Source organism: Tenrec ecaudatus, chromosome X (genome assembly GCF_050624435.1).
Source record: "Tenrec ecaudatus isolate mTenEca1 chromosome X, mTenEca1.hap1, whole genome shotgun sequence".
Taxonomy (NCBI): Eukaryota; Metazoa; Chordata; class Mammalia; order Afrosoricida; family Tenrecidae; genus Tenrec; species Tenrec ecaudatus.
Genome location: NC_134548.1, coordinates 121,483,315 through 121,508,940, shown reverse-complemented (window position 1 = coordinate 121,508,940; position 25,626 = coordinate 121,483,315). Strand labels below are relative to the sequence as shown.

The 25,626-nt window shown below is 45.6% G+C and overlaps 1 protein-coding gene across 1 annotated transcript in view; it reads right to left on the bottom strand.

The window, feature by feature from the left end:
- COL4A6 (collagen type IV alpha 6 chain) overlaps window positions 1–25,626 on the bottom strand; it is a 392,858-nt gene that overhangs the window by 68,819 nt on the left and 298,413 nt on the right. The window contains exons 3-4 of the mRNA XM_075538845.1: window positions 10,461–10,595; window positions 9,490–9,534 (exon numbers count right to left, since the gene is read on the bottom strand). Of these exons, the coding sequence (XP_075394960.1) occupies window positions 9,490–9,534; window positions 10,461–10,595 (180 nt within the window). The remainder of the gene's footprint in view (window positions 1–9,489; window positions 9,535–10,460; window positions 10,596–25,626) is intronic.

The window sequence follows — 25,626 nt, the reverse complement described above, 5'->3', positions numbered from 1 at the left end:
TTTTTGCAAGGCAGGCATATTGATTTAACCATTCTTGGGGCACCTGTCCCATTCACAAATGAACTTTTGCAAATCACCAGAACACACAGTCCTTCTGTCAGAGACTTACTGAGAAAATGCTGCATAGAATTCTGTTTCCTTTCATTGTTCTTATAGTTGTGAGAGGTAAGCAGGCTGCTATACAAAAGGGTTAGCCTTGACCACTTGCTAATGGCTACTTAGGGGGTTATCTCTGAGCAAGATAACAAGGGTAAGTTAAAGCCAGACCATAGGCTGGCTCAGAGCCAGGGGTCTTCCTGACACCTATGACTTGGTTCTGTTTTAATCACTGGAACTTAGCCAGCGTCCTTATCCCATGGGGTCCACAGGTTTTACTCGAGTCTGCTTGATCTCTCACTGTCTTGCCTGCAGGATTCCAGAGGTATGTATTTCACCTTCCTATCTAATCTGCATTCTCTCACAAGAACCATTGAATTCTGGTCTATGCCTTTTCCTCCAAACACCAGAAGAGGGTAGAGAAATTAAGTCTTGAGCCAGTGAAACCTGTGTTCCACACTCAATTGGATCTTAGGGCTCCACATAGGGTTTTTGTTAACCTTAAAAAGGAATGATGCCTACTGCATTGTATTATTGTTAGAAATAAAAGAGACCAGATTTACCACATGGTAACTCTTTTTCTCCCAGACAAGTCAGTAAGGAGAAGCCACAGAGCTGAGCTCGACTTCCTCTTAATTCTCCATACCACCGCATTTCTGGCCCAATGCCTTCTGCAGGCATCGTGAATGATTTCGCAGATGCATGGTGCCAGCTCTCCCTGAGAGTGTAACCAGGGTTTCCTCCCTTAAAGAACCCAAAGAGACCGAGTAGGAAGTAGACCGATTAGAGACAGAAAAGAAATGTTCCTCAGAATCCAGATTTCAAAGGACACATTTTCCTTTGGTGTGTGGTCCACATGTTCACTTTGTGGAGAGAAATCTAGTGTGTTCATTCACAAGTCTCTCAGCAGAGAAATGTTGCCGATTGACTCCATGGACAAAGCTAAATGTGACGTGGATAGGACAACTCGGAAAGCTCTGCTCACAATGTCCTTGAACTGAGAACAGTTGATGCACAGGTCTTTCGTGAGGATGCCAACGGTCCCAGCTCAACACACCGAAATCCTGAACTGCTTGAGCACTTCCAGCCCAAAAGGCTGGCCCACCCCTTACTGCAAGTTGCTGCACTGTGGTTAGGTGTCATAGAGTTAGTTCTGACCTGTAGCGACCCATAGAGCACAACAGAAGGAAACACTCTGGGGTCCTGTGCCATCCTCATAATTGTCCCTGTGTCTGAGTCCATGGTTGGAGCCACTCTGCCACATCTCATTCAGGTCTTTCCTCTTTTTCACTGCCCCTACAGTTTACCAAGCACAATGTCCTTCTCCAGGCACATAGCACGTCCAAAGCACGTAAGATGAATGCAAAGAGTTTGATGCTCATTAAAGGACCACTCCCCCATTCATGTTCAAACTGCCTATAGGTGTGACACAATGATTTACTTGCTAGGCCTCTTCTCAACATTAGTCTTTGTAACTCTTTCAAAATACCTGGGCATATTTCATCTTTCCTGGTGGGTCTGGGTACATGAAGGTGGGAGATGATGCCAATGAGAATCAGTTGTTTACAAGTGATCCAAATTCGTGGTGAGGAGTTTGTAGGAGGCCTGGTAGGGCATGATCAAGGGTAATGTAACCAAGAGGAATTGCTGAAACCCTGGTGGGGACTGAGCATGATGATACTGGGACAGGAGGAAGGTCAAGGGAAATAGAGAAAATTGCTGAGAGGCAAAGGACATTTATAGAGGTCTAGATAAAGACATGCACATATGCAAATATATTTATGTATGAGGATGGGGAAATAATAGATCGATGTGCTTATATTTATAAGTTTAGTATTAAGGTAGCAGAAGAACATTGGGTCTCCACTCAAGTACTCCCTCAATGCATGAATACTTTCTTCTATTATATTGGCATTCTATGATGCTCACCCTCCCGACACAACTGCTGAAGACAAAGCGGGTAAATTAGCAAATGTAGTGAAGAAAGCTGATGGTTCCTGGCTATCAAAAGATATAGCATCTGGGGTCTTAAAGGCTTGAAGGTAAACAAGCAGCCATCTAGCTCAGAAGCAACAAAGCCCATATAGAAGAAAAGCAGCAGGCAGTATGATCACGAGGTGTCAAAGGAATCAGGTGTCAAGTATCATCAGAACAAGAAAATTTACCATAGTGAATGAGGTGGGGGGAGTGAGGAGTAGAGACCCAAAGCTCATTTGTCGGCCACTGGAGATCCCCTGGCAGAGGGGTCTGGGGAGGAGACGAGCCAGTCAGGGTACGATGTAGCAACGATGAAAAGTACAACTTTGCTCTAGTTCCTAAATTCTTCGCAACCCCTACCCCCCCACTGTCATGATCCGAATTCTCCCTTGCAAATCTAGCTAGACCAGAGGATGTACACTGGTACAGATAGGAACTGGAAACACAGGGAATCCAGGGCAGATGATCCCTTCAGGACCAGTGGTGTGAGGGGCAATACTGGGAGCATAGAGGGAGGGTGGGTTGGAAAGGGGGAACTGATTACAAGGATCTATATGTGACCTCCTCCCTGGGGGATGGACAGCAGAAGAGTGGGTGAAGGGAGATGTTGGACAGGGCAAGATATGAAAAAATAATTATTTGTAAATTATCAAGGGTTCATGAGGGAGGGGGAAAATGGGGAGCTGATGCTAGGGGCCGAAGTGGAGAGTAAATGTTTTGAGAATGATGTGGGCAATGAATGAACAAATGTGCTTTACACAAATGATGTATGTATGGATTGTGATAAGAGTTGTATGAGCCCCTGATAAAACATTAACCAAAAGGGGATATGGGAAACCTTGAATCCTGCAGGATCCTATACGTCCTAATTGCATTAAAAAGAAGAATCAGTTGTTTAAAAAAGAAAAAAGAATCAGTTGTGAGTGTTAGTTAACAGAGGTCATTGTCATTGTAAAGCCTAGGGCATGCAATGAGGAAAATGGCCAGTTTTGCTGTCCTGCTGAGTTTAAATGAGCCATCTCAGAAGCAGGACAGGAGGAGTGGGATTGCAACAGAGAACAGGCAGAATAGAGTGAATCCTTTGGAACCTGAGATACAGGTGCACATTGACTCTTCTTGACTGAAGGACACAAGGCTATGATACCAGAGAAGTGGAGTCAGCAGAGCCAAACAAAGGAATCAGTAAAGCCTCTGGAGGGCTTTGGGTCAGGAGGCCTGCTTGCAGAATGAGGTGCCTTCAGGCCCTTTTGGGGGAATTCAAAAACTTGTTTTCTAACTTCAAAGAAATGCAAATAAAGAAGAGTGGAGTGCTCTGGGCTGAGGCTTATGGGGGGAACTGGTGTGCCCTGTGGGCGTTTAAGGATGGCACTAAAGTGGCTCTTATAACATTGCCTAAGCAAGGTGGCAAGCAGGGGGCTGTATGGTTGAGAGGCTAAGGACCAGAAGGAGATGTACCTGTGAGTACTGCTGAGAAGAGTCTGTCTTGACCAAAACACAGTATCCTTGACATTTCTGATCCCCGTCATCTTCTAACCTCCCTAATAAAACAAATAATCCTGAATATTTGGCCATTGCCATGAATCAGCAAACGTAGCTGTGCCATGGGAGTGGACCTTGGTGTAAGAATTGCTAAGACAGTTGGAGAGTCGAGAAGGCATGTCTGCCCTCAGCCTCTCTTAAGACTCGGCCTGGAACAGGTGATAGATAGCGCTGCTGGTGAGTCACCTCCCTCTTATTAGTTAGAGGTCAGATGTGACGGCCACTTTAATGGATTACACCATTACAGCGAAAAGGAAAATACGGGTGCTTTAGGATGAGAACAAGTAACACATGTTTGTAATCAGCTGCTATTAGGAGGGGAACCAGCTCTGGGCAGTGATTGCACTTACTAAGATGTGTTGGGAACACAGTTGGTTTGAGCCAACTTGTTTAACAAATAATGTCGAAGGTTGAACTAAATAATTAGTCTGACTTGGCCTGGGATGTCTGTGTTTTCCTCTGACTGCGAGGTTGCCAGTCTGAAAGCAGCTGCTTTATAGGCACTTGAGGCTGAAATTGGCACCAAAGACTCCCGGAGCTCCTACTATATGCCCGAAGGCAGCGGTGGTGACGAGCTAGCATCGTCTCCCTCCCTGTGGGAAGTCCGGTTTGATTCCTAGCCAAGGAACCTCAGGCCCAGCTATCCCTGGTGCTAACCAGGCCTCAGCAGTGCTTCCAAAGAAAGGCAGACTAGGAAAAAGAGTCTGGACAACAGCTACTGCCCCGACTCAGTCAAAGAAGACCCTCTGGATCATAAGAATCTGCTCTTGTTGAGTAGCAGGGGACCATGAGTCAAGAGCCTACGTGATAGCAGATAACAACAACACCAAATGGAGAACAGATGTAAGTTGTCAAAAATGCGAATTTTCAATCCGTGTCCATGGAAGCAGCAGGCAAGAGGTCAAAGTATGACATTGGGTAAATTGTCTGCACAAGACCTCTTTAAAATGTTAACCAGCTGAAGAAAGCTGATGGTGCCCGTCTATCAAAAGAGATAGTGTCTGGGGTCTCAAAGGCTTGAAGGTAAACAAGCGGCCATCTAGCTCAGAAGCAACAAAGCCCACATGGAGGAACACACCAGCCTGTGTGATCGCGTGGTCCTGAAGGGATCAGTTATCAGGCATCAAAGAACAAAAAATCATATCATTGGCTGCATACCTCCATGATACGATCGCCGAAGACAAACGGGTGCATAAGCAAATGTGGCGAAGAAAGCTGATGGTGCCCGACTATCAAAAGAGATAGTGTCTGGGGTCTTAAAGGCTTGAAGGTGAACAAGCGGCCATCTAGCTCAGAAGCAATAAAGCCCACATGGAAGAAGCACACCAGCCTGTGCGATCACGAGGCGCCAAAGGGACCCGGTATAAGGCATCATGCAAAAAAAAAAAAAAAAAAGGAATATATGTGTGTGTGTGTGTGTGTGTGTGTGTGTATGTCATAGTGAATGAAGGGGGAAGTGCAGAGTGGAGACCCAAGGCCCATTTGTCGGCCACTGTAGATCCCCTCATAGAGGGCTTTAGGAGAGGAGATGGGTCAGTCAGGGTGTGGTATAGTACCAATGAAGAACACAGCTTTCCTCCAGATTCTGGATGCTTCCTCCCCCCAGCTGCCATGATCCGAATTCTACCTTGCAGGACTGGATAGTGCAGAGGTTGTACACTGGTGCATATGGGGACTGGAGGCACAGGGAATCCAGGGTAGATGATACCTTCAGGACCAGGGGTGTGAGGGACGATACTGCGAGAGTAGAGGGTGAGTGGGTTGGAAAGGGTGAACTGATTACAAGGATCCACATGTGACCTCCTCCCTGGGAGATGGACGGCAGAGAAGGGGGGAGGGAGGGAGACTTCGGATAGGGCAAGCTATGACAAAATAACAATCTATAAATTATCAAGGGCTCATGAGGGAGGGGGGAGCGGGGAGGGAGAGGAAAAAAAAGAGGATCTGATGCAAAGGGCTTAAGTGCAGAGCAAATGCTTTGAAAATGATTAGGGAAAAGAATGTACGGATGTGCTTTATACAATTGATGTATATATATGTATGGATTGTGATAAGAGTTTTATGAGTCCCTAATAAAATGTAAAACAAAAATGTTAACCAGCAAGGATGTTACTTTGAGGACTTAGGTGCACCTGACCCCAGCCATGCTATTTTCAATCATCCTCTATGCGTATGAAAGCTGCACTACGAATAAATAAGTGATGTCTTTGAAGTATGGTGTTGGTGAAGAACATTAGAAGTATTGGGGACAGCCAGAAGAACAAATGAATCTGTTTGGGAAGAAGGATAGTCAGGATGCTCCAAGGATGGTGAGACTTCATCTTATGTACTTTGGACATGGTGTCAGGACACCATGTTTGGTAAAGTAGAGGGTCAGTGAAATTGACAAAGACACTCAACCAGAGGGATTGCAGCAATGGGGTCAAGCATACCGACTGTGAGGCTGACACAGGACTGACCAATGCTTCCTTCTGTTGGACATGGGGTCACTATGAGGCAGAACCACCCTGAGGGCACCTAACCACCACCAGCACCACCACCACCAGGGCCAGGTGCAATTCTAGAGGCCCTGAAGTCTTTGAGAGGATCAGAAGGCTGTGCTTTCAAGGAGCCAGTATTCTAGTTGGGGGGATAAGATTATCACTCAAGAGCATACATGCATATGGCCAAATACAAAATGGAGTTACACAGTGTAGTACCGACAGCAAAGGTTCCTAGGAGGTTAGTGATGAAAGATAGAGGAAAGCATCAAACAGAAAATTCTCCAAAATTATGTCTTGAATAGCTGGTAGAGATGGAAGGGAATAAGGAGACGGGTTTCGTGGAGGGAGTCAGGCTTGAAGTCTGAAGCTATAGCAATAAGAGGAAAGAAAACATACGTATACAACCTTTGGAGAAAGGATGGATTAACACGGTGAGGACTTCTACAGGGCTCATTTGGAGAAGCTCCTTTGGAGAAGCCTTGCCAGCTGCAACTAATCCCACCAGGCAATGAATCTCCAGAGAAAAGGGACCAATTTCGGCAAGGAATGTCTTGGCCAAAAGTTGGAGACAAAGTGTCCAGCTGGAGTCTGAGGCAAATCCCACTTTAGAATTGGAAACAGCCCCTGCCTCCCAGGATTTGCTTTCTCTAGCAGCCATTAAGAAGAGACTACAGGAGTAAGAACACCCTGTGACTGTCCACTCTAAGTCTACCCCCTCACCCCCATCTCCAGCAATGCTAGGTCCATAGAAGAATGGAAGAGGATGCCACCTGTTTGATAACTTCCCTTACCCACTGGCTCCCAAAATACCCACTCTGATTAGAGACTCTGGCTAAAGTGGCCAGAGGAACACAGCCAGGAGAAAATGGCCAACCCTATCCACTTATTTCTGTACTGGCTCATTTCTGGGCATTTGAAAGACACTACAGTTGAGTAAATCTGACAGTGGATTTGTTGATACAAGCAACAAAGACAAGGTAAGTGAGCTTTCTATGCTCTAAAATCCACTACCGTCTTTAAGACATAGCACAGTACTAGCATGTAGCAAATGTTCAAGAAATACCTACAGATTGGCACAGAGACATTTGAATCCCATCCCCAGATACTAGAAGAGAAATGTAGGGCTTAGGAAATCATGCTTTGATCATGTTCAGAAGAACCCATCAAAGGTTATAGGGAGGAGGCCAGAAGTCTCTAAGACCTTCCTTGCAGTAGAGGAGCTCAATTTTTATTATTTTCTATATGCTGAGCTTCCACACAAGATTCTGTTCATGTAAACAGGGGTGTAGAAAAAACACTATCCAGGGCAAGGATTACATATACAGCAAAATTCAAAGGGATAGAAAAAATGATAGACAGCTAGTTCCAAAGATTCCATTTCAAAGGCTGGCAAAAAGTTACTGTAGAATCTCCAGGGTCGGAAACATCAGGGTAGAGCACAGGATGGAGCAGCTAAGGGATTGGGCTTGGCGGAATGGGAAAAGATGTTGGGTGCTGTGTTTGGAGTAGTCACATGTCAAAACTAAAGGGAAATTCACTCTAAAATGAGATGGGGCTGAGGAGAAACTACTGAGAAGGAAATGTAGCACGATGTCACTAATGGTTGTCTGGATGGTACAATTATAAGTACTTTTCCTTCCTTGTAATTTCATGTACCTTCGTATTTTCCTATAATGGGCATGTAATAGTTTTCAAGTGGAAGAAAATGTTATATATATGTGTGTGTGTGTGTGTGTGTGTGTGTGTGTGTGTGTGTGTTTAGAAAAGAAGGAAAAAAACCAGCAGGGCAAAAGCACAGGAGACGGGAGGGAAGAAGCAGACCACGTTTGGCTTTGGACAGAGGGTGGAGCCCACTGCCTTGCGTTCACCTAACATGGATCCATTGTGAGACAACATGCACTCAGTTCTGTCCACCATCCCAGCAGACGAAGAAATGTGGCTCCTGTATGCAAAGGCCTTACCATCTAATTTGTAAGCACATACAATGAAATGGCCACATATGTTTTGCCTCCATTGAATCGTCCTCACCAGTGCTTGACACAGTCTGGGGCACAGAGAAAGTACTCAATATTTTTTTTTTAAGAAAAAAAAGGGGAAACACACACGAGAGATTTCCCAGAATATAGGACAGAGTAGACATTAGGTTCTCTAGTGCATGGCACAGAATGCTGTTGTGTGAAAGAATACATCTCTCTGTCGCTGAGTACGTAGATAAAACAAGGGTTTGCTGGACCATAATAGGAGACAACAATGTCTTAAAAATATATTTTTTTCTTTTTAAAAATCATTTTATTGGGGGCTCATACAACTCTTATCAAAATCCATCCATCCCTCCATTGTGTCAAGCACATTTATACATTTGTTGCCATCATCATTCTCAAAACATTAGCTTTCTACTTGAGCCTTTGGTATCAGCTCCTCATTTTTCCCTTCCCTTCCCTCCCTCGCCCCTCCCTCATGAACCCTTGATAACTTATAAATTATTACTATTTTGTCCAACATCTCCCTTCATCCAGGAGGGGGTTAATGTAGATCCTTGTGATTGGTTTCCCCTTTCTCCCCAACCTTCCCTCCACCCTCCTGGTATCGCTATTCTCACTACTGGTCCTGAGGGGTTCATCTGTCCTGGATTCCCTGTTTCCAGTTCCTATTTGTACCAGTGTACATCCTCTGGTCCAGCCAGATTTGTAAGGTGGAATTGGGATCATGATAGTGTGGTGGGAGGAAGCATTTGGGAACTAGAGGAAATTTGTATGTTTCCTCGTTGTTGCACCCTAACTGGCTCATCTCCTCCCTGCAACCCTTCTGTAAGGGGATGTCCAGTTGCTTACAGATGGGCTTTGGGTCCCCACTCCGCACTCCCCCTCATTCATAATATGATTTTTTTTGTTCCTTGATGCCTGATACCTGATCCCATTGACACCTCATGATCATGTAGGCTGGTGTGCTTCTTCCATGTGGGCTTTGTTGCTTCTCAGCTATATGGCCACTTGTTTACCCTCAAGCCCTGTCTTAAAAGTAATTTATTACCTCTCTATTGTCCTCCTTCTTGCAGTCTCCGTTCACACAGTGCCCTCATGGGTACATTGGAGATCTAGGTTCTGATGTGACATTGTCTCTACACCAAAGCTTATAACCTCAAACCAAGGCTCTCCTCAACCCGTAAGACCTAACCTATGTAGGCTAAGGGATTGATGTTTTTTTCCCCATGGCTGCACATATCCTGTCGTCCATCAACCATACTATTTAGGGCTGGCTGTACCTTGATCCAAGGGAACCTCAAGTGATGTACATGGTGACATTTGAAGTCCAAGGCATGTACATCACTCCAAGCATTCTTGCATGAGACAGGCTGTTCTTGAGCTAGAAGGCAGAACCTAGTAGATGCACTCACCAGGATTCCACTGATGCCAGGAAAGCCAGGAGCTCCAATGGGGCCCTAAAGAAAGGGATAGGGAAAAGGAATATGAGTTAGTCCATCAGATCTCCATTAGATCAGTGTGACTGTTCCTGCAATTCCCTGATTCAGGTGTTAAGAAGGACTTTGTATCTCCCCCCCCCCCCCCAGTTATTGCATGATTCCCTATTCCAGTTCCAAGGGATCATTTTGCTCTATCTATGATATTGGGTATGTCTGCATTCTGAGACTAGCTCTCAATCTGGGAACATACAGAGTTGCTAAGCTGGCCACTCCAACGGCATCCATCTCCTACCATGCAGCTCTTTCCCGATCTTTGTGGCACAGGTGGCTTCCAAGCATTCTGACTCCTTGCTTCTTAGTCTCTTTGATTGATTATATTCTATTTATTTTTCAATTAAGTTCCATATATATTCGAGTATAAGATGACCTGAATATCCACCCAGGCACCCAATTTTACCACAAAAACTGCATTAAAAATGTACTGAAAAACTCGACTTATACTCGAGTATATGCGGTAATTGATTTTTCTCCCAACAGTTTTATTGGCCTATAGTTCACATATCACACAATTCAATAGTTCATTAACATTAAGAAGCATTGGACAATCATCACCACCATCCTGGATTGTATTCTTGATCTCTACCGTCCAGCTGATGGGACTTCTGACCCAGATGTGCTTGAAACCCGCATGGCTTCCCACCATCCCCAAGCTCACTTGTTTAACAAGTAACTCAAACATTTGCCTGTCACGAGGGTTGCTCCAAAAATGGGCAAAAGTAGCAGCACACCCTCCAGCTCCTCTCTCATTCAAGTGATGACAACGAGTGCCAAGGGATTCAGGGATAGTATTATTTCCATAAATGAGCAGAACTGAGATTTGGTACCTCTTAACTTTCCATATGAGTCTCAGGCAGGAGAGAAAAACAAAACTCTGACACTCCTACCTTCTCTCCTTTGGGTCCATAAGGTCCCAGAGCGCCTGGGGAGCCTCTTTCTCCTTTCAACCCAGACAATCCAGCCAGGCCAGCAATTCCTTTTGGACCTGTGGGACCTTCCATTCCAGTTGATCCAGGTCGGCCCTGAAATGGACAGAAGTAGTACACTGAGCCAATAGTGGCCTTCACATTGACATTTCCCCACTTCCCAAGCAAAAAAAACATGGTAATCACTTGGCAAAATAATTTTGGCTTAGAGATCTGTGAGGCATGCCAAAGTTCCAGACAGGGATCAGAAAAAAGGCTATTTTCAGGACTGCTCAGCTTATTTTGAGGGAACACATTTTATAAGCACATTTAATAAGATTCATGTGCACCGAGATCCTTCAACTTTGTACTTGGGAGATTAGTTATTCAGCCTGGATGATGTTGTCCTCTTCCTAGTTAATACCAGGCCATCCATCAGATTGTCACAATAGTGAACGAACAGCACGCTGGTGAGCACCGTGACATTTTAATAACTTGTGTCCAAATGCCCAACCGCGTGCCTGCAGTGAAGCTCACCAAAAGGCTGGGCCTATTGAACACTGCTCCAGAGAAGGAGGAAGCCAGAGAGCCATGAGCAGACTCTTTGGTGGACCCTGTCGATGCACCTGGAAGCACACAGGCGCACACACACAAACACACACACACACGCAGAGTTTATTTGCTCTCTTCTCTCCTCACCCCCTCCCTGCATCTGTCCACTCTGAATGTGTAAAATCCAAGGAGCCTGAACATATCCATTAAGTATCAATTATGATAGCAAGAGGGAGCAGCCTGAAATTTTGAATGCCCTGCTTGTAAAGTGTCAGGTAACAATTAAATCTGAGAGTTCAGGCTGACATTTTCAAGCTGACGGAGACAGTGAATTAACCTCAGTGGGTGCAATGAGGTGGGCTAGTCTATCATTTAGAACAAATCCCTGTAGAGACTGAAATTTTCTTGGCAGCAAAAGGAAAACCATTAGTAATGTGCATTACCCCACAGAAACCACAATACGATCTCAGGTAGAAAGCCAATTTCCTTAAATGCCTCCATCTCTACCTCTCGGCCCCTTTTCTTGACTGTCCCCAATCTCCTACTGTTCAGTGAGACCAAAAAATTAAAAAAAAGGTCAAATAAACACAACATAGCTCTGACAAGGGCCCATTAAACATGCCCTTTAATATGCAGTCACCTTCAAGTTTTACTTCTTAAAAGGCCCAGAGCACGATTGATGCATGTAGTGGCCACCAGTTGTGTACCATTTTCAAATGTCAGTTAGACCCATGAAGACCCAGGACTCTTGCAAAACAGTAAGGGATGCTCTGCCCACAGAGATGCGATTCTCTAAGGCAACACCCACCAATCAACCTTCCCTAACATCTGGCCCCTAGCCTGCAGATTGTAGGTTGCAAATGCTTTCATAGGCCTTGCTGTTTGGGAAGGAAGACGCCCTGGTGACGGTGGCAGAGAAGCACTGGCTTGCTGAATGAAAGGCTGAAGATTCAAAGCCATTACTGCGCTCTGTGAGACAAAGATGAAACCAATGCCTGCTCGGTTCCCAGAGTGATTTAGAGCTCAGAAATCCCAGGAGGGTTGCTAGTAGCCAGAATGACTGCTCAGGTTTGTTCTGTGGCTTTTGACAAGAGCCAATCCATGGAAAGAAATGAAGGCAAAAAGGGAAAGAACATGACTTTTAAATAAACGATACTACGGGGAGGGCCTTGTAGTAGGTTCTTGGAGTTTTATTCAAATGTGGGCCTAGCAAACATATGTACAAATATGCTTGATATGATTGATATAGGGATTGTGATAAGAGCCCCCACAAAATGATCGTAAAAAGTGTAGGTCTAGCTTTCAAGACTAATGTACTCCAAAGGACTACGAAGCATACCAGTCTGGAACAGATCAGAAATATGGGAGAAGTGCAAAGACAGGAATTGACCTTGGAGGGCTTGTGGAATTCTTACTTTCTATCCGTGGTTTCGGGATGCGCAGTCAGGGGTCCAACTAGAGAGAACCGAGCGGGCCCCAGTTGAAGTGGGCCTGAAAAAGCCAGGCTGGACACTTGAAGACTTGATGTGGTAGGAAATAGGGACCCCGAGAGGTTGAGGAACAGGGGAATAGCAATGTTTCCGGGCTGCAACTCATCAACATGCATTCAAGAGAACATATGTGTGTCAGCGTGAGGCCAGAGCAGCCTGCCTGAGGCTGGAACAAGGGAAGCAGATAAGAACCAGCTGTTGGGGAAGAGGGGACTCCTTGATGGGAGGATGGGGGGCAGACGGGGTGTCCGAGGTCATGTTATTGCTAGAAGAGATGATCCAGTCAGGGCGCTGACGGCTCGACCAAAATCTGAGTCCTAACCAAAAGCGTTCCCACTTCAGGGGATAGGGACTAGGGGGCAGAGGGGTGGGAATGGAGATCGTGGTAACATTTGTGACGGCGACTGAGACAGTGGGTGGTACGGTGGCCCAATTCCCATCACGCCCACAACATGAGAGGAGTTGAGCTGTGCCTCAGTGGCTACAGGGTCTGGCACCCTCCAGATCCAGTCCCAGGTTGTTACAGATGAGAAAGGATAAGCAAGGAGATAGGGAATGCGGCAAATTCCAGGACTGAACATCACAGGAAACCTGATTCCATCCAGACAAGGCAGAGTTCCATGGCCTGCTTCCTTTCTCTTGGCTGGGGTGGTGGTGGTGGTGTGCGCGTTGGGTGGTGGGGGGACATGCAGAATTTGCCAAGCAGTTACACAGCTAAGGAGCTGAAAATGAGTCTCTTAAGAACTCAGGGACTGCGCTTTTTAAAAATTTTAATTCCAACCCTTTTTCCAAAAGGGTGCTTGAAGAAAAGTGGGTGCCCCTTGGAGGAACGTGTAGTTCTTCTAGGCTGGCCCCAGATATTTGAGCTGGGAGGCATGACAGCACTTTGGCTACAACTTGTAAAGGCTAGGAGGGTCTGTGGGCTATGGCTTCTGGCTTTGAAGGCAGTGCTGATGGAGAACTGCCTCTTCAGCGTGGCTCCAGGCCCTTCTGCATTCTGTAGTCATAGGGTATGAGAGAAGGGCATGCCGCCCTTTCATACAGTTACATTGAACGCCATGAACAAATGAAGATGATAAAAGAAAAAGATGAGACGTGTGTGTGTGTGTGTGTGTGTGTGTGTGTGTGTGTTTGGGTGGGGGTGGGGGAAGGATTGAAAGATTCCTATACACAGGACTAGAAACTCCCAGGAGGCAGTTTTGTCGTATCTTGTAGGGTCGCTACAAGTCTGCCATCGAGGGTTTGTTGTTGTTTTTGAGCTTCGGTAGCACTGTGGGCTATGCATTGGGCTGAGAGCCACAAGGTCAGCAGTTCAAACCCACCAGCCATTCCAAACCCACCAGCCATTCCATGGGAAAAGGACAAGGCTGTCTTCTTCTGTGAAGACTCACAGCCTTGGCCTTATATAGGGTCACTCTGAGTCAGTATCAACTCGAGGGCAAGTGACTAGATTGGCTTGCTCTGTGGTGATAGCTGGGTGGTCTTGAAAAAATTATTTTTTTCTTGTCTTGTTTCCATGCACAGGGCTTCGGACTCAGTGCCTGGTGTACTGCTGAAGCTTCACACTAATATTCCTGTCTAAGAGGACCGGCTTTTTGTTTTGCTTTGTTTTTCCCCCAAAGGTGCCATCAACACCACTTTTCGAAATGGTCAGCAGAGGGCAGTGTGAGATCATAGAGGCTACCGATAAACAGGAGGCTAGGTGGGCTTCGGTGATTCCAGAGAAATAGAAATCAAACTACTGTCAGCGAAGTCATAGAATATATGAGCCGGAAGGGTTCTCTGTGACCCCTCCCCACCCAAATCCAGGCTTTAATTTATACATGGGAGTTGGATCGAAGCCTAGAGAGGGGGAAGGAATTGGTTAGGTCAAACAGCAAGTGGGGTAGGGTTGGGACTCAAACCTGGCAACTGCTGTCCGCTCCCAACTGTTTCCGTGTTTGCCAGTGGCAGATGTCCTAGGGGGTCCTCATGGCGGCCCTCCCTCCTGCCCTCTGGGTCTGCCAGATGCTCACATCATCTCTTTCACAGAACCAATCTGAAACACTATCCCTGTTTTGCCTGCCGGCAGAATTTCAATGGGCTTGGCCCAATGCCCTGTCCTGATACATGTCATTTACTTTGGCAAATAGACCCAGACGGGGCAGAAGGGACTCCTCCAAGTCTTTCCAACAAGCGATCCTGCCTCCATCTGCTAGGGATTTTAAATATGCACAGCAGGGTTGACTTCTCAAGGGAAGGAACTGGGTCTTGTGCCTAAGCTAGCTGCCTCTTCCTGGCTCTGGTGGGTGGGGGTCAGAATACAGGTTTAAGGTCACCTTTGATCGGACCACAGGAGCTGCTCTGGTGGCATCATGGTTACTCATTGGACTGCTATCAGAAAGATCAGCAGTTGGAAACTACCAGCTGCTCCATAAGGGAAAGACAGGGTTTTCTCCTACCGCAGAGTTCTAGTCTTGGGAACCCACAGGGACGGTTCTACCCAGTCCTATAGGGTTGCTAGAAGTTGGCATCGCCCTGACAGTAGTAAGTTTGGTTTGGCTTTGATCAGACCACACCCGCAACCCTAGGTCTATAAAGTCTGAAAGGGCCTGTGTATAAAGTAGCACACATCTGTTGAAAATGCCATCTAGGAAAAAATGCCATCTAGGACTTGTCAGTGCACAAAGGCCACAGCAGCATTGCAGGAAGGAATGTGAGGTTGAGGGGAAGGCTTGGTTTCTCACTCCTGGCCCCCTTCCTGCCTTTTCACGCCTTCCTCAAGATTCCAGGGGCCATCTCCCTTACAATCCACATGCAGCTGTTCCTCAGGAAGAGTCTGCAACTCATTCTCAGGGAGGCATAAATGACCCCCAGCAGCTTAGCTCAACAAGATTGGTACTTTAGCCGAGAGCGAAGCCATCGGATGAAAACAATGTCCCTGATGAAGGAAGGGAGAAGATGTGCACAGAACCGTTCTGAAGATTAGGCTCTATCCCAGGAGGTGGTGTGGTGCTGGTTAAGTGGAACAGTGCAGACTCTGGGGTCCCACTGACCTGGAGGCATTTTGTCACTGCCATTTAATAGCTAGGTGCCTTTGGGTTAATATCTAAGTCACCAGGGGTTCGGTGGGGAGGACAGCAGTTCTTGTACAGGATTATTGCAAACCCTCACTTTAGTGAGTGCGTGAATGCAAAACATTACAGCTAGAAACTCGAGAGACCTCCAGGATCCCCCCCTCTTCCATTGTCTCCTACACATATGCCATTAGCAAGGACTGTCAATTCTGCCTCCAAATGAATTTAAAACATCACTGGTCTGTCTTTCTCTAGTCTGGCATAACTCTCCCCAACATGCTGCCCCGAAGAGCGCGGGTGATGGAGTAGGTTGTTACCCTTGGCTGCTAATGGCCATGTCTTCTGTTTGAAACCACCAGCTGCTCTGAAGGAGAAAAATTAGGCTTTCTACTCCATTAAGATTTATCGCCTCAGAAACGCAAAGGGGCAGGTCGACTCTGTTCTATAGGGTTATTATGAGTTGGCGTCTACTGGATAGCAGTGAGAACATTCTGCCCCAGGGGCTATGTGTATATTAGCCCTCATTCGTCTTCTAGGCCCCAACCAAGTGGTCAGCTTCCTAGAGCGCTTTCAGTAATTACCGTTCTCTTATCCTGGGGGCTGTGGTTGTTAGGTGGCATCTAGTCGGTTCCAATCTGTAGTGACCCTACGCGCACCAGAAGGAAACACTGTGCGGTCTTGCGCCATCTTTGCAAGGATTCCAATGACTGAGTCCATTGTTGCAGCCACTGTGTCAGTCCATCTCGTTGAGGGTCTTCCTCCTTTTCCCTGGCCTTCCACTTGACCAAGCATGTCCTTTACCAGGGACTGGTTTCTCCTGACAACATGTCCAAAGCATGTAAGATAAAGTCTTGTCCTCCTTGCTTCTAAGCAGCACTCTGATCATACTTCTTGGTTTGTCCTTTGAGCAGTCCATGGTACTTTCAATGCTCATCTTCAGCACCACCATTCAAATGCCTCGAGTCTTCTTTGGTCCTCCTTCTTCACAGTCCCACTCTCACATGTGGCTGATGCAATGGAAAATGCCACTGCTTGTGTCGGGTGCACCCGAGTCCTCGAAACAACACCTTTGCTTTTCCATCTGCTAAAGAGATCTTGTCTAGCAGATTTACCTAATGCAATACACCTGTTGATCTCTTGACTACTGCTTCCGTGAGCATGGATTGTGGATCCCAAGGAAGAAAAATCTTAGACAATTTCACCCTTTTCTCCATTTATCATGATGTTACCTATTGGCCCAGTTGTGAGGACGCTGATCTTCCTTACAGGAGGTTGTATTCTACGCTGAAGGCTCCAGTCCTTGATATTCATCAGCACGGGCTTCCAGTCCTCCTCACTTTCAGCCAGCTTGCTTGTGTCATCTGCATATCACAGGTCGTTAAGACTTCTTCCAATCTTGATGCCACATTCTTCTTCAAATAATTCTGCTTCTTGGATTATTTGCTCATACTGGGGGCCAGATGATCTGTTAACATGCCTATATTGCCAACAGATTGAGATCCTCGAGGACAAGACCCATGCCTTCCTCCCAACTGCATCACCTGTCTTAGGTACAGGACCTGATATGCAGTGGGAACCCAGTCACTGTTTGGTAAGTGTATGGAGAAATGGATGAATGAATGTATCTGTTGTTGGCTGCAAGACCGCCCAAAATAGAGATCAGGTTGATGTGGGAGATGTATTCTGCAAATGCTTACAGAAGCAAACCGCAAGATCTCTACTCCAGCGCTCCAGTGCGAATCAAACAAGTTATATACCCCAAACTTTGTGGCAGGTTCAGGAGGTCGTTTTCAAGTTTTACAATGACTGGATCACCTTCAAACAATTGGATAAAATGGAGCAGGGTTCACAGGAAATAGTTTATATTTTTCCAAGAGATTATCAGACCATCAATTGATACCTTCATCAGGAGGTGTCTCAGATCAGGTAAGCCCCTCTCCCCCAAGGTTTTGGCCTCTATTGCTTTTCTAAATGGCTCTGTTTGCCCCTTCCTTAATGAAGAGCACCCTGAATAATTAACGGTCTTTCATTGGGCCCAGGACTTGAATAATTAACGTGTTTAAAATGAATTTACTATAGGGGAGGAGGTTTGACACCTTGGGTCTCCCTTTAAAAATTTTTGGGTCCCCTTTAATAAAGAAAATCTTAACAAACTGTTATCTTTCCAGGGTTTGATGAACAGCAGAGTAACCCTTTCACCTAATCCAGTCCTCACACGGAGAAGCCAAGCAGCACAGGGTTCGAGCTATAGTCTTTGGAATTCTAGGTAATTGCACCAGAATACAGTCAAGCCCCCCTCTGATCACAGGACTGCAGAAAAGAGAGCGGCAAAAGACCTTGGAAATTGCCAACTACCCAGCAGGGAAAATGAAGCCCAGAAAGGGAAAGAGTCTTCCCCAAGATCATACATGGTCAGCATCAGATCTTTTAAAACTTGATACCATAATACATTTTCAAGCCTTGAAAGAAAGAAGTGGTCTTCTTCTGATGTTGTTTCTGGGTATTTTTTGTTCCCTGAGATTGGAGTGCAACTGCTTTAGTTGCTATCCCAATTTGAATCTACCTGTTCAACAACTATAGATGGAGGCCAGGCCTAGGGTAAGGATGGTGATGGTATCTGTGCATCATGGGATGCCAATTTGATAGAAGAAAGTATTCTTGCATTGAGTAAGTACTCGAGTGGAGGCCCAATATCCATCCTTAATATTAAACCTATAAATGTATGCATGTAGATATATTTTCCCATCTTATATAAATATGTTTGCATATGTACACATGCCTGTATTTAGGTCTCTATAAATACCCCTTTTCACCTAGTTCTTTCCTCTTGTCCCACTATCATGCTCAGCCTTCATTTGGGTTTCAGTAATTTCTCTCAGTTACATTTCCCTTGCTGAATCACTACCAGGCCTCTCACATCCTCCTTGCCACTAATTTTGGATCACTTGTTGTTCCCCTGTCCCTGGGTTGGTCAACAGCACCTCCTTACCCCCGCCTCTCCCTCTCTCATGTCCCCCCAGAACCATTGGGCCCATTGTTTTCTCCTCCAGACTATTCATCCAGCTTATTTTATCTAGACAGATCTGTAGAGATAATAATATGCACCAAAAAATTGAGGCATAGCAAGACAGGCTATGAATGAGAACACAGTGATGACAACAAAAAAGAAAACCAATGACCCATCAAAGAATAAATTAATTAAAAGAAAAAAAGGAAAAGAAAATATTTTACAAAAGAAAGAAAAACCTGTAAATCGATCAAGGTCTGATTTTTGAAATCTAGCCATGTCTTCCAGTCAGGTCCGATGGGGTGCCATGCTCTGGCCCCAGAGTCTGTCCTTTATATTCCCTTGGGAGCTCCTTGCTCTGCTCCCATGGTTGCTCTGCCACACACCTTCCTGACATGATTGCTGAAGACAAATGTGTGCATAAGCAAATGTTGTGAAGAAAGCTGATGGGATGGTGCCCAGCTATCAAAAGTTATAGCATCTGGGGTCTTAAAGGTTTTCAGATAAACAAGTGGCCATCTAGCTGAGAAGCATTAAAGCTCACATGGAAAAAACACACCAGCCTGTGTGACCACGAGGTGTAGAAGGGACCAGTTATCAGACATCAAAGAACAAAAGATCATATCAGTGGGTGCCCACCTTCCCGATATGATCACTGAAAACAAACATGTGCATAAGCAAATGTGGCAAAGAAAGCTGATGGTGCCTGACTATCAAAAGTTATAGCATCTGGGGTCTTAAAGGCTTGAAGATAAACAAGCAGTCATCTAGCTCAGAAGCAACAAAGCCCACATAGAAGAAGTGCACCAGCCTGTGTAACCATGAGCTGTCGGAATCTGGTATCAAGCATCAAAGAACAAAAAAATCATATCATTGTAAATGAGGGTGAGTGCAGAGTGGAGACTCAAAGCCCATCGGTAGGCAACTGAACACCCCCTAACTGAAGGGTTGTGGGGAGGAGATGAGCCAGTCAGGGTTCAGGGTAGCAACGATGAAACATATAACTTTCCTCTAGTTATTAAATGTTTCCTCCCCCACATGATCATGAGCCCAATTCTACCTTACAAATCTGGCTAGACCAGAGGATGTACATTGGTACAGATAGCAACTGGAAACCCGGGGAATCCAGGACAGATGACCCCTTCAGGACCAGTGGTGAACGTGGCGATGCCTGGAGGGTGGAGGGAATGTGGGGTGGAAAGGGGGAACTGATTACAAGAATCTACATATAGCCTCCTCCCTGTGGGAGGGACAGCAGAGAAGTGTGGACGGGGGAGACGTCATACAGTGTAACATATGACAAAATAATAATAATTTATGAATTATGAAGGGTTTATGAGGGAGGGGGAGAGTGGAGGGAGGGGGAAAATGAGGAGCTGATATTAAGGGCTCAAATAGAAGGCAAATGGTTTGAGAATGATGATGGCAATAAATGTACAAATATGCTTGATACAATGGATATATGTATGGATTATGATTAGAATTGTATGAGCCCCCAATAAAAATGATTTTAAAAAGAGAGCTAATTCCTGCATGCATGATTTTTATATTGTTATTGTCCTTTGAAGAGGAATGTTGCCCTGCCCATAACCAATCAATATTTTTTAATCTTATGATTTGGTTTGGAACTAGGCTAGTAGGCAGATATGTGTGTGTAGCGGCAGGAAGAAGAGAAGAAGGTTTAAAGTGCCAAGGATTTGAGCTTGGCCATGAAAGCAGTAGGGCCCGAGTGTTCCTTCGTCTCGTATACCTTGGGCATGTTGTGAGGAGAGACTATTCCCTGGCGTAGGGCATCATGCTGGGTAAAGTGGAGGGGCAGCCAAAGAGGAAGGCCCTCAAGGAGACAGTGGTGGCAATAATGAGCTCAGGCATAGGAACAATTGTGAGGCTGGTGCAGGACCAGACAATGTTTCCTTCTGTTGTGCTTCGGGTTGCTATGGGTTGGAACCGACTCGATGGATGCTAACAGGGGCAGGCAGAGGGTAGTACAGACAGAATAATACAGCATGATCCATGCCCTGAAGGGGCATTTAAACTTGTTATGGGGCATAAGAAGCAGTTGTGTATAAGGTCAATGATTTAAAAAGATTATACCATATACGACCATAAATCCAAACCAAATCTATTGTCTTTGAGTTGATTTTCAACTGATAGCAGAGGTGAACTATGCCATGTGGTTTCCAAAGCTGTGGTCTTTGTGGATACAGACTGCCACATCTTTTCCCCACGGAGTGGTTGGTGGGTTCAAATCACTGACCCTTCGGTTAGTAGAAAGGTACTTAACCACAGCGCCACTGAAGGGGCAGTGAAGTATTTAACGTGGCTCTTCTAGCCAAAGTCTCTGTAATGTCCACCAAACGACCGGTCCTGGCATGGGTTGAGTAAAAAAGGTAAAGGGACAGAGACACCAATCAGATTTACTGGTGAGTAATTATGAACAGGAGTCCCTGGAGTGCCATCCTGCTGTGTGTACATGTAGCTCCCAGAGAGCAGGAGCAGGGATCCCATTACCAGCAAGAGCCAGGCATGGAGCTCCTCTTCTGGACCCAAGATCCCTGCACAGTGAAGCTCCTCGAGCCAGAAGACAGCGAGGCAGTAGCAGGACCAGGAGCCAGAGCATGGAACAGTGTGGTGGACTTTCTAGCCCACAGAGAAAGTAAGGCTGAGTGCTTGTGCATAGGAGGCTGGCTTGGGAAGTGGCTGCCTCTGGGCACTTAATTCAGGGACCTAGGTTTCCTCACCCACTGTGCTCGAGCTGATGGCCTTTGATGGAGGCTTACCTCAGAGTGGCATGGCTGCTGGGCATCAAATTGAAGCCCTGAAAGAAGTTCAGAACATGTCCTAATGAACACCCTGGTCTCAGGCATTTCTCACTCACATTACAACTTGTTATGTTTCATAATGAACTGTTTAATTATGAATTTTGCCTGTGAATTCTGGCTAGCCATCACCATGCATACTAGCACCTAGACAGAAAGTAGAGAAAGCTACTTAAGATAGCCACCAGGGCACCTTGTAGACACCCTAAGTACAAGAGGAATTCAGAAATGTGTGAGCTCACAAGGTGGCAGTGGAGCAAGAAAACAGCTCCTGAAGCGATAGAGAATGCATGCCAAATATGGAGAACTGCATGCTGGAAGGAATGAGCAAGTTATGTAAGCAAAAAGGAGTCAGGAGCTGCGTCTGGCTGGAGTTGAGGAGAGGCAGCAGGGAGTAGGTGGGCAAGAGCAGACAAGGCTAGCAGGTGGAAGCGTTTGCATGTTGAGATGGCCACTGTAATTCACTAGCTGGTTTTATCTGGATCTTTACTTGGGCTGCCACTTTAATTCAGAATGTAGTCCGACAGCCTCCTATAACAGCTACGTGTACAGGAGGCAGGGTCAAAAGTCCTGTATGCAAATTCTTGCCCCAGGACTGTAGGACTTTGGGACAAAAGACAACCTCAGTGTATTTATCTATTACATTAAGATAATACCACCCACCTCATTGGGTAATTCAGACAATGGAGTGGCATAACCCAGGTAGATGGAGATTCTCACTCTTTCACATGTATCCGAAGGACCTAGAGGTGATGTTTGAACACAAATTGCTGGGTGCCCACTCCCAGGGTTTCAGATTCAGGAGCTCTGAATAGGGTCCAAGCACATGTATTTCTAGTAAGTTCCCCCATGATGCTGATGCTCCAGGTTCTAGGTCGCAACTCAGATGTTCACTGTTGGATGTTGCTTAGCACGGTGCCCAAATCCCAAAACCAACCCACCACCAGTGAGTAGATTTCAATTCATAGCAACCCTATCTATATAAGGTTTCTGAGGCTGTAAATCTTTACAAGGAAAGGTAGCCTCGTCTTTGTCCCTAGAAGCTGCTGGTGGATTTGAACCGCCAACCTTACGGTTAGCGGTTCAACACTAACCTGACCACACCACCAGGGCTTCTTCGGGTCCCTGCCTCTAAACCAAACCAAATCAATTCTGAATCATGGCAACCCCTATAGGACAGAATAGAACTGCCCTTGTGAGTTTCTGAGACTGTAGCTCTTTATAGAAAGCCTAATCTTTCACCCAAGGAGTAGTTGGTGGTTCCAAATTGCAGACCCTATGGTTTGCAGCCCAACATGGAACTCACTGTATCTCCCGGGCTCCATACCACATAGCAAATGTACAATCAAAGTTATTTATTGGGGTTGGCAATGTGATTTAGCAAATAATTGGGGTGTGCAAATTTGAGGAAGGCCCTTCATATTCCTTTCTTGCTATGACTTATGCAGACATCCTGAAGAGGGGAGCCAAGGTCTCTGAGTCCAGGGACTCACCTCACCTCATTCATTACCATCAAGTCAACTCTGACATATTTCCACCCTATAGGGCAAGGTAGCACTGCCTCTGTGGGTTTCTGAGGCTGAAACTCTTTACAGGAATAGAAAGCCTTGACTTTTCTCCGAGGAGTGGCTGGTGGTTTAGAACTTCTGACCTTGCGGTTAGCAGCCCTATGTGTAACCCACTGCGCCACCGGGGCTCCATAGCTAGGAAACAAGTGGTAAGAAAAATTTCTTACTACTAATAATATTTCTTGCCACTAATAATAACACTCCCCAAGGCAGAAAACTGACACTTCAGACTACTTTTCTCATCATGGCTTCTTTGGGTCACATAACACCCCTGTGAGATGGGCCTTGGAGAGGGGACGACCCCCAGTTCCACGGCTGAGGGTACCAATGGGGCGTGGCTCCTGTCACAGCTGCTCAGCGGCCTCACTGGTATCAGGGCCTCACAGTCAACTCTTTGCTCCTTCTGTTGGAACAAATGGGGACAGCCCTCCCTACACAGCCCTACACTCCTGTCTCCTAGTAACAGCACTAATGGACTAACATTTTCTGCAGAAGTAAATAAAGGAGAGCGCACACTGCTCACTGCAGAAAAAGACTCCTAGGATGCAGACATACAGATCCATTTTTGTGTCCTAGTTCAACTGGATAATTTTCACATCATCTATAATTTTCTGGCAAGGACAGTGACCATTTGTATCAACCCCACCCCCATGCAAGAAAAAAAGGTATCCAGTGAATAGCATAGCTTAGTGAATTCCCCTAAATTCTCCTTGTCTGTCACAGCTGTGAGACAGTGTCAGCCTCCCCACTCTTCCAACACATAAATGAAGGCACTTTATTTTTTCTAGTTATGAAGTTATAATCTGTATTTGGAGCAGGCATCTCAGGCATAAAGACATGCGTCTACATGTTTTGTTTCCTAAGACACACACCCATCCCATTGGCTATTGTCAGCATGTTGAAACCTTTGGAACAACATCTTGCAGAGTGCTAAAGTTAACTCTTGCTAGACAACAATCTGCATCCACACCCCCGCCCCCGATCTACATGCTCATTTATATGTCTCTTTCAAACATAATAATAACTTCCTTGGACCAACTGCTTGCTAAATATCAGGCATTATACCTAAGTCTGCCCCGTGGAAGTAGCAGTCAAGAAAATGATGACTTTTTGCACTGGGCCAATCAACTGCATAAGAACTATCAATGTGTAAAAACCCAAGCCATGGTGTTTTCAATCACCTCATATGCATGTGAAAGTTGGACACTGAGTAAGAAAGACAGAATGAGTGGTGCATTTGAATTATGGGGCTGGAGAATATTTCAAGTACTGTGTTCTCCAGGAGAACCAACAAACCTGTCTTGGAAGAAGTACAGTCAGAATCCTCTTTCAACGTGGGGACGGGAAAACTTTATCTCCTACTTTGAACATGGTACCAGGAGGGAACAGTCCCTGGAAAAAAGACTTCTTGCTCGGTAAAATAAATGGTGAACAAACAAGAGAAAGACCCTTGACAAGATGGATTGACACAATGCTACAACGATAGGCTCAGTCAGAGAAAGAATCGCGAGGATCTGCAGGGCTGGACATTGTTTCCTTTTGGTTTACCTAAGATCAACTAACAACAAAAATACAGAAGTCATCTTTCAATTTCTAACAGCTCCACTCGGTGGGTATCAGCTGGATTTTACAGAGAAGGAAATTAAAATATAGAGTGGGTGGGGACAATGTTATTTCACAGGTAGAATTCTTTCCTTCGGTGTGAGAGAGTGTAGCTGGAATCCTAGCCAACGCACCTCAAGCACAGCCAGTACCTGCCTCTCACTAAGAAGCCTGTATGTTGGTTTGATACTGACCAGTTTTCAGTGGAGCGTCAAACTAAGACAGCCTAGGAAGAAAAGAAGGCTTGGTGATCCACTCCTGAAAATCAATCCATGAAAGTCCTACGGATCACAACAATGCCATCCTTGGTGTATAGGGCCACTAAGAGGTGGGGTCAACTACATGGCAGTTAAGAACTAAGAAGTAACTTGCCTGAGGTCACACAAGCAAGCAACTGGTGAGGCCAAACCCAGGTCAGATACCAAAGTTTCTCTTCCTTCCACCCAACTACACTTCATGATTTGAAGGTGGAAGCACAAACTCACTTGGAGGCAGTAAGAGCTACTTTGGGCAGGAAATACTGCTATTTTCTCAGAGAACAGAACAACTGGTTTCAATTTGACTACAATTTTCACAGAAGCAGGTACTATTTAATAGAAATCCACTTAATGGAATTTATAAATCGTCATAAGTGTACTTCGAGGAATGGCTTTCCCAAAGACTTAACATTATGGGGAATGTCTTAACTTTTTACCCCACAATTACAGTAACCCCCTCCTCTGGGGCTGGATGCTTAGAACTATTTGATTGTGTTTTAGGTGAAAGTTGACATGGACAATTAGGTGCCCATTTAACCATTTTTAAACAAATTTGTTCCGTGACAATGGTCAGAATTGTCCCCAGATGACAGCATTTTCGTCATTTCCATTCTGCTTGCCCGGTTTCCATAGATTTGGCTTTGCTGTCCCTCTGTATCTCTCATCTTTGCTTTTGGTTAACTGTTGACTTTAGTTTCACATAATTTATTGTTTATAGGAGCACATTACTCATGAGTGATACTGTTTATTTTAGAAGCCAATCTATCATTTGGTTGACAGATGGCCTCTAAGAATGA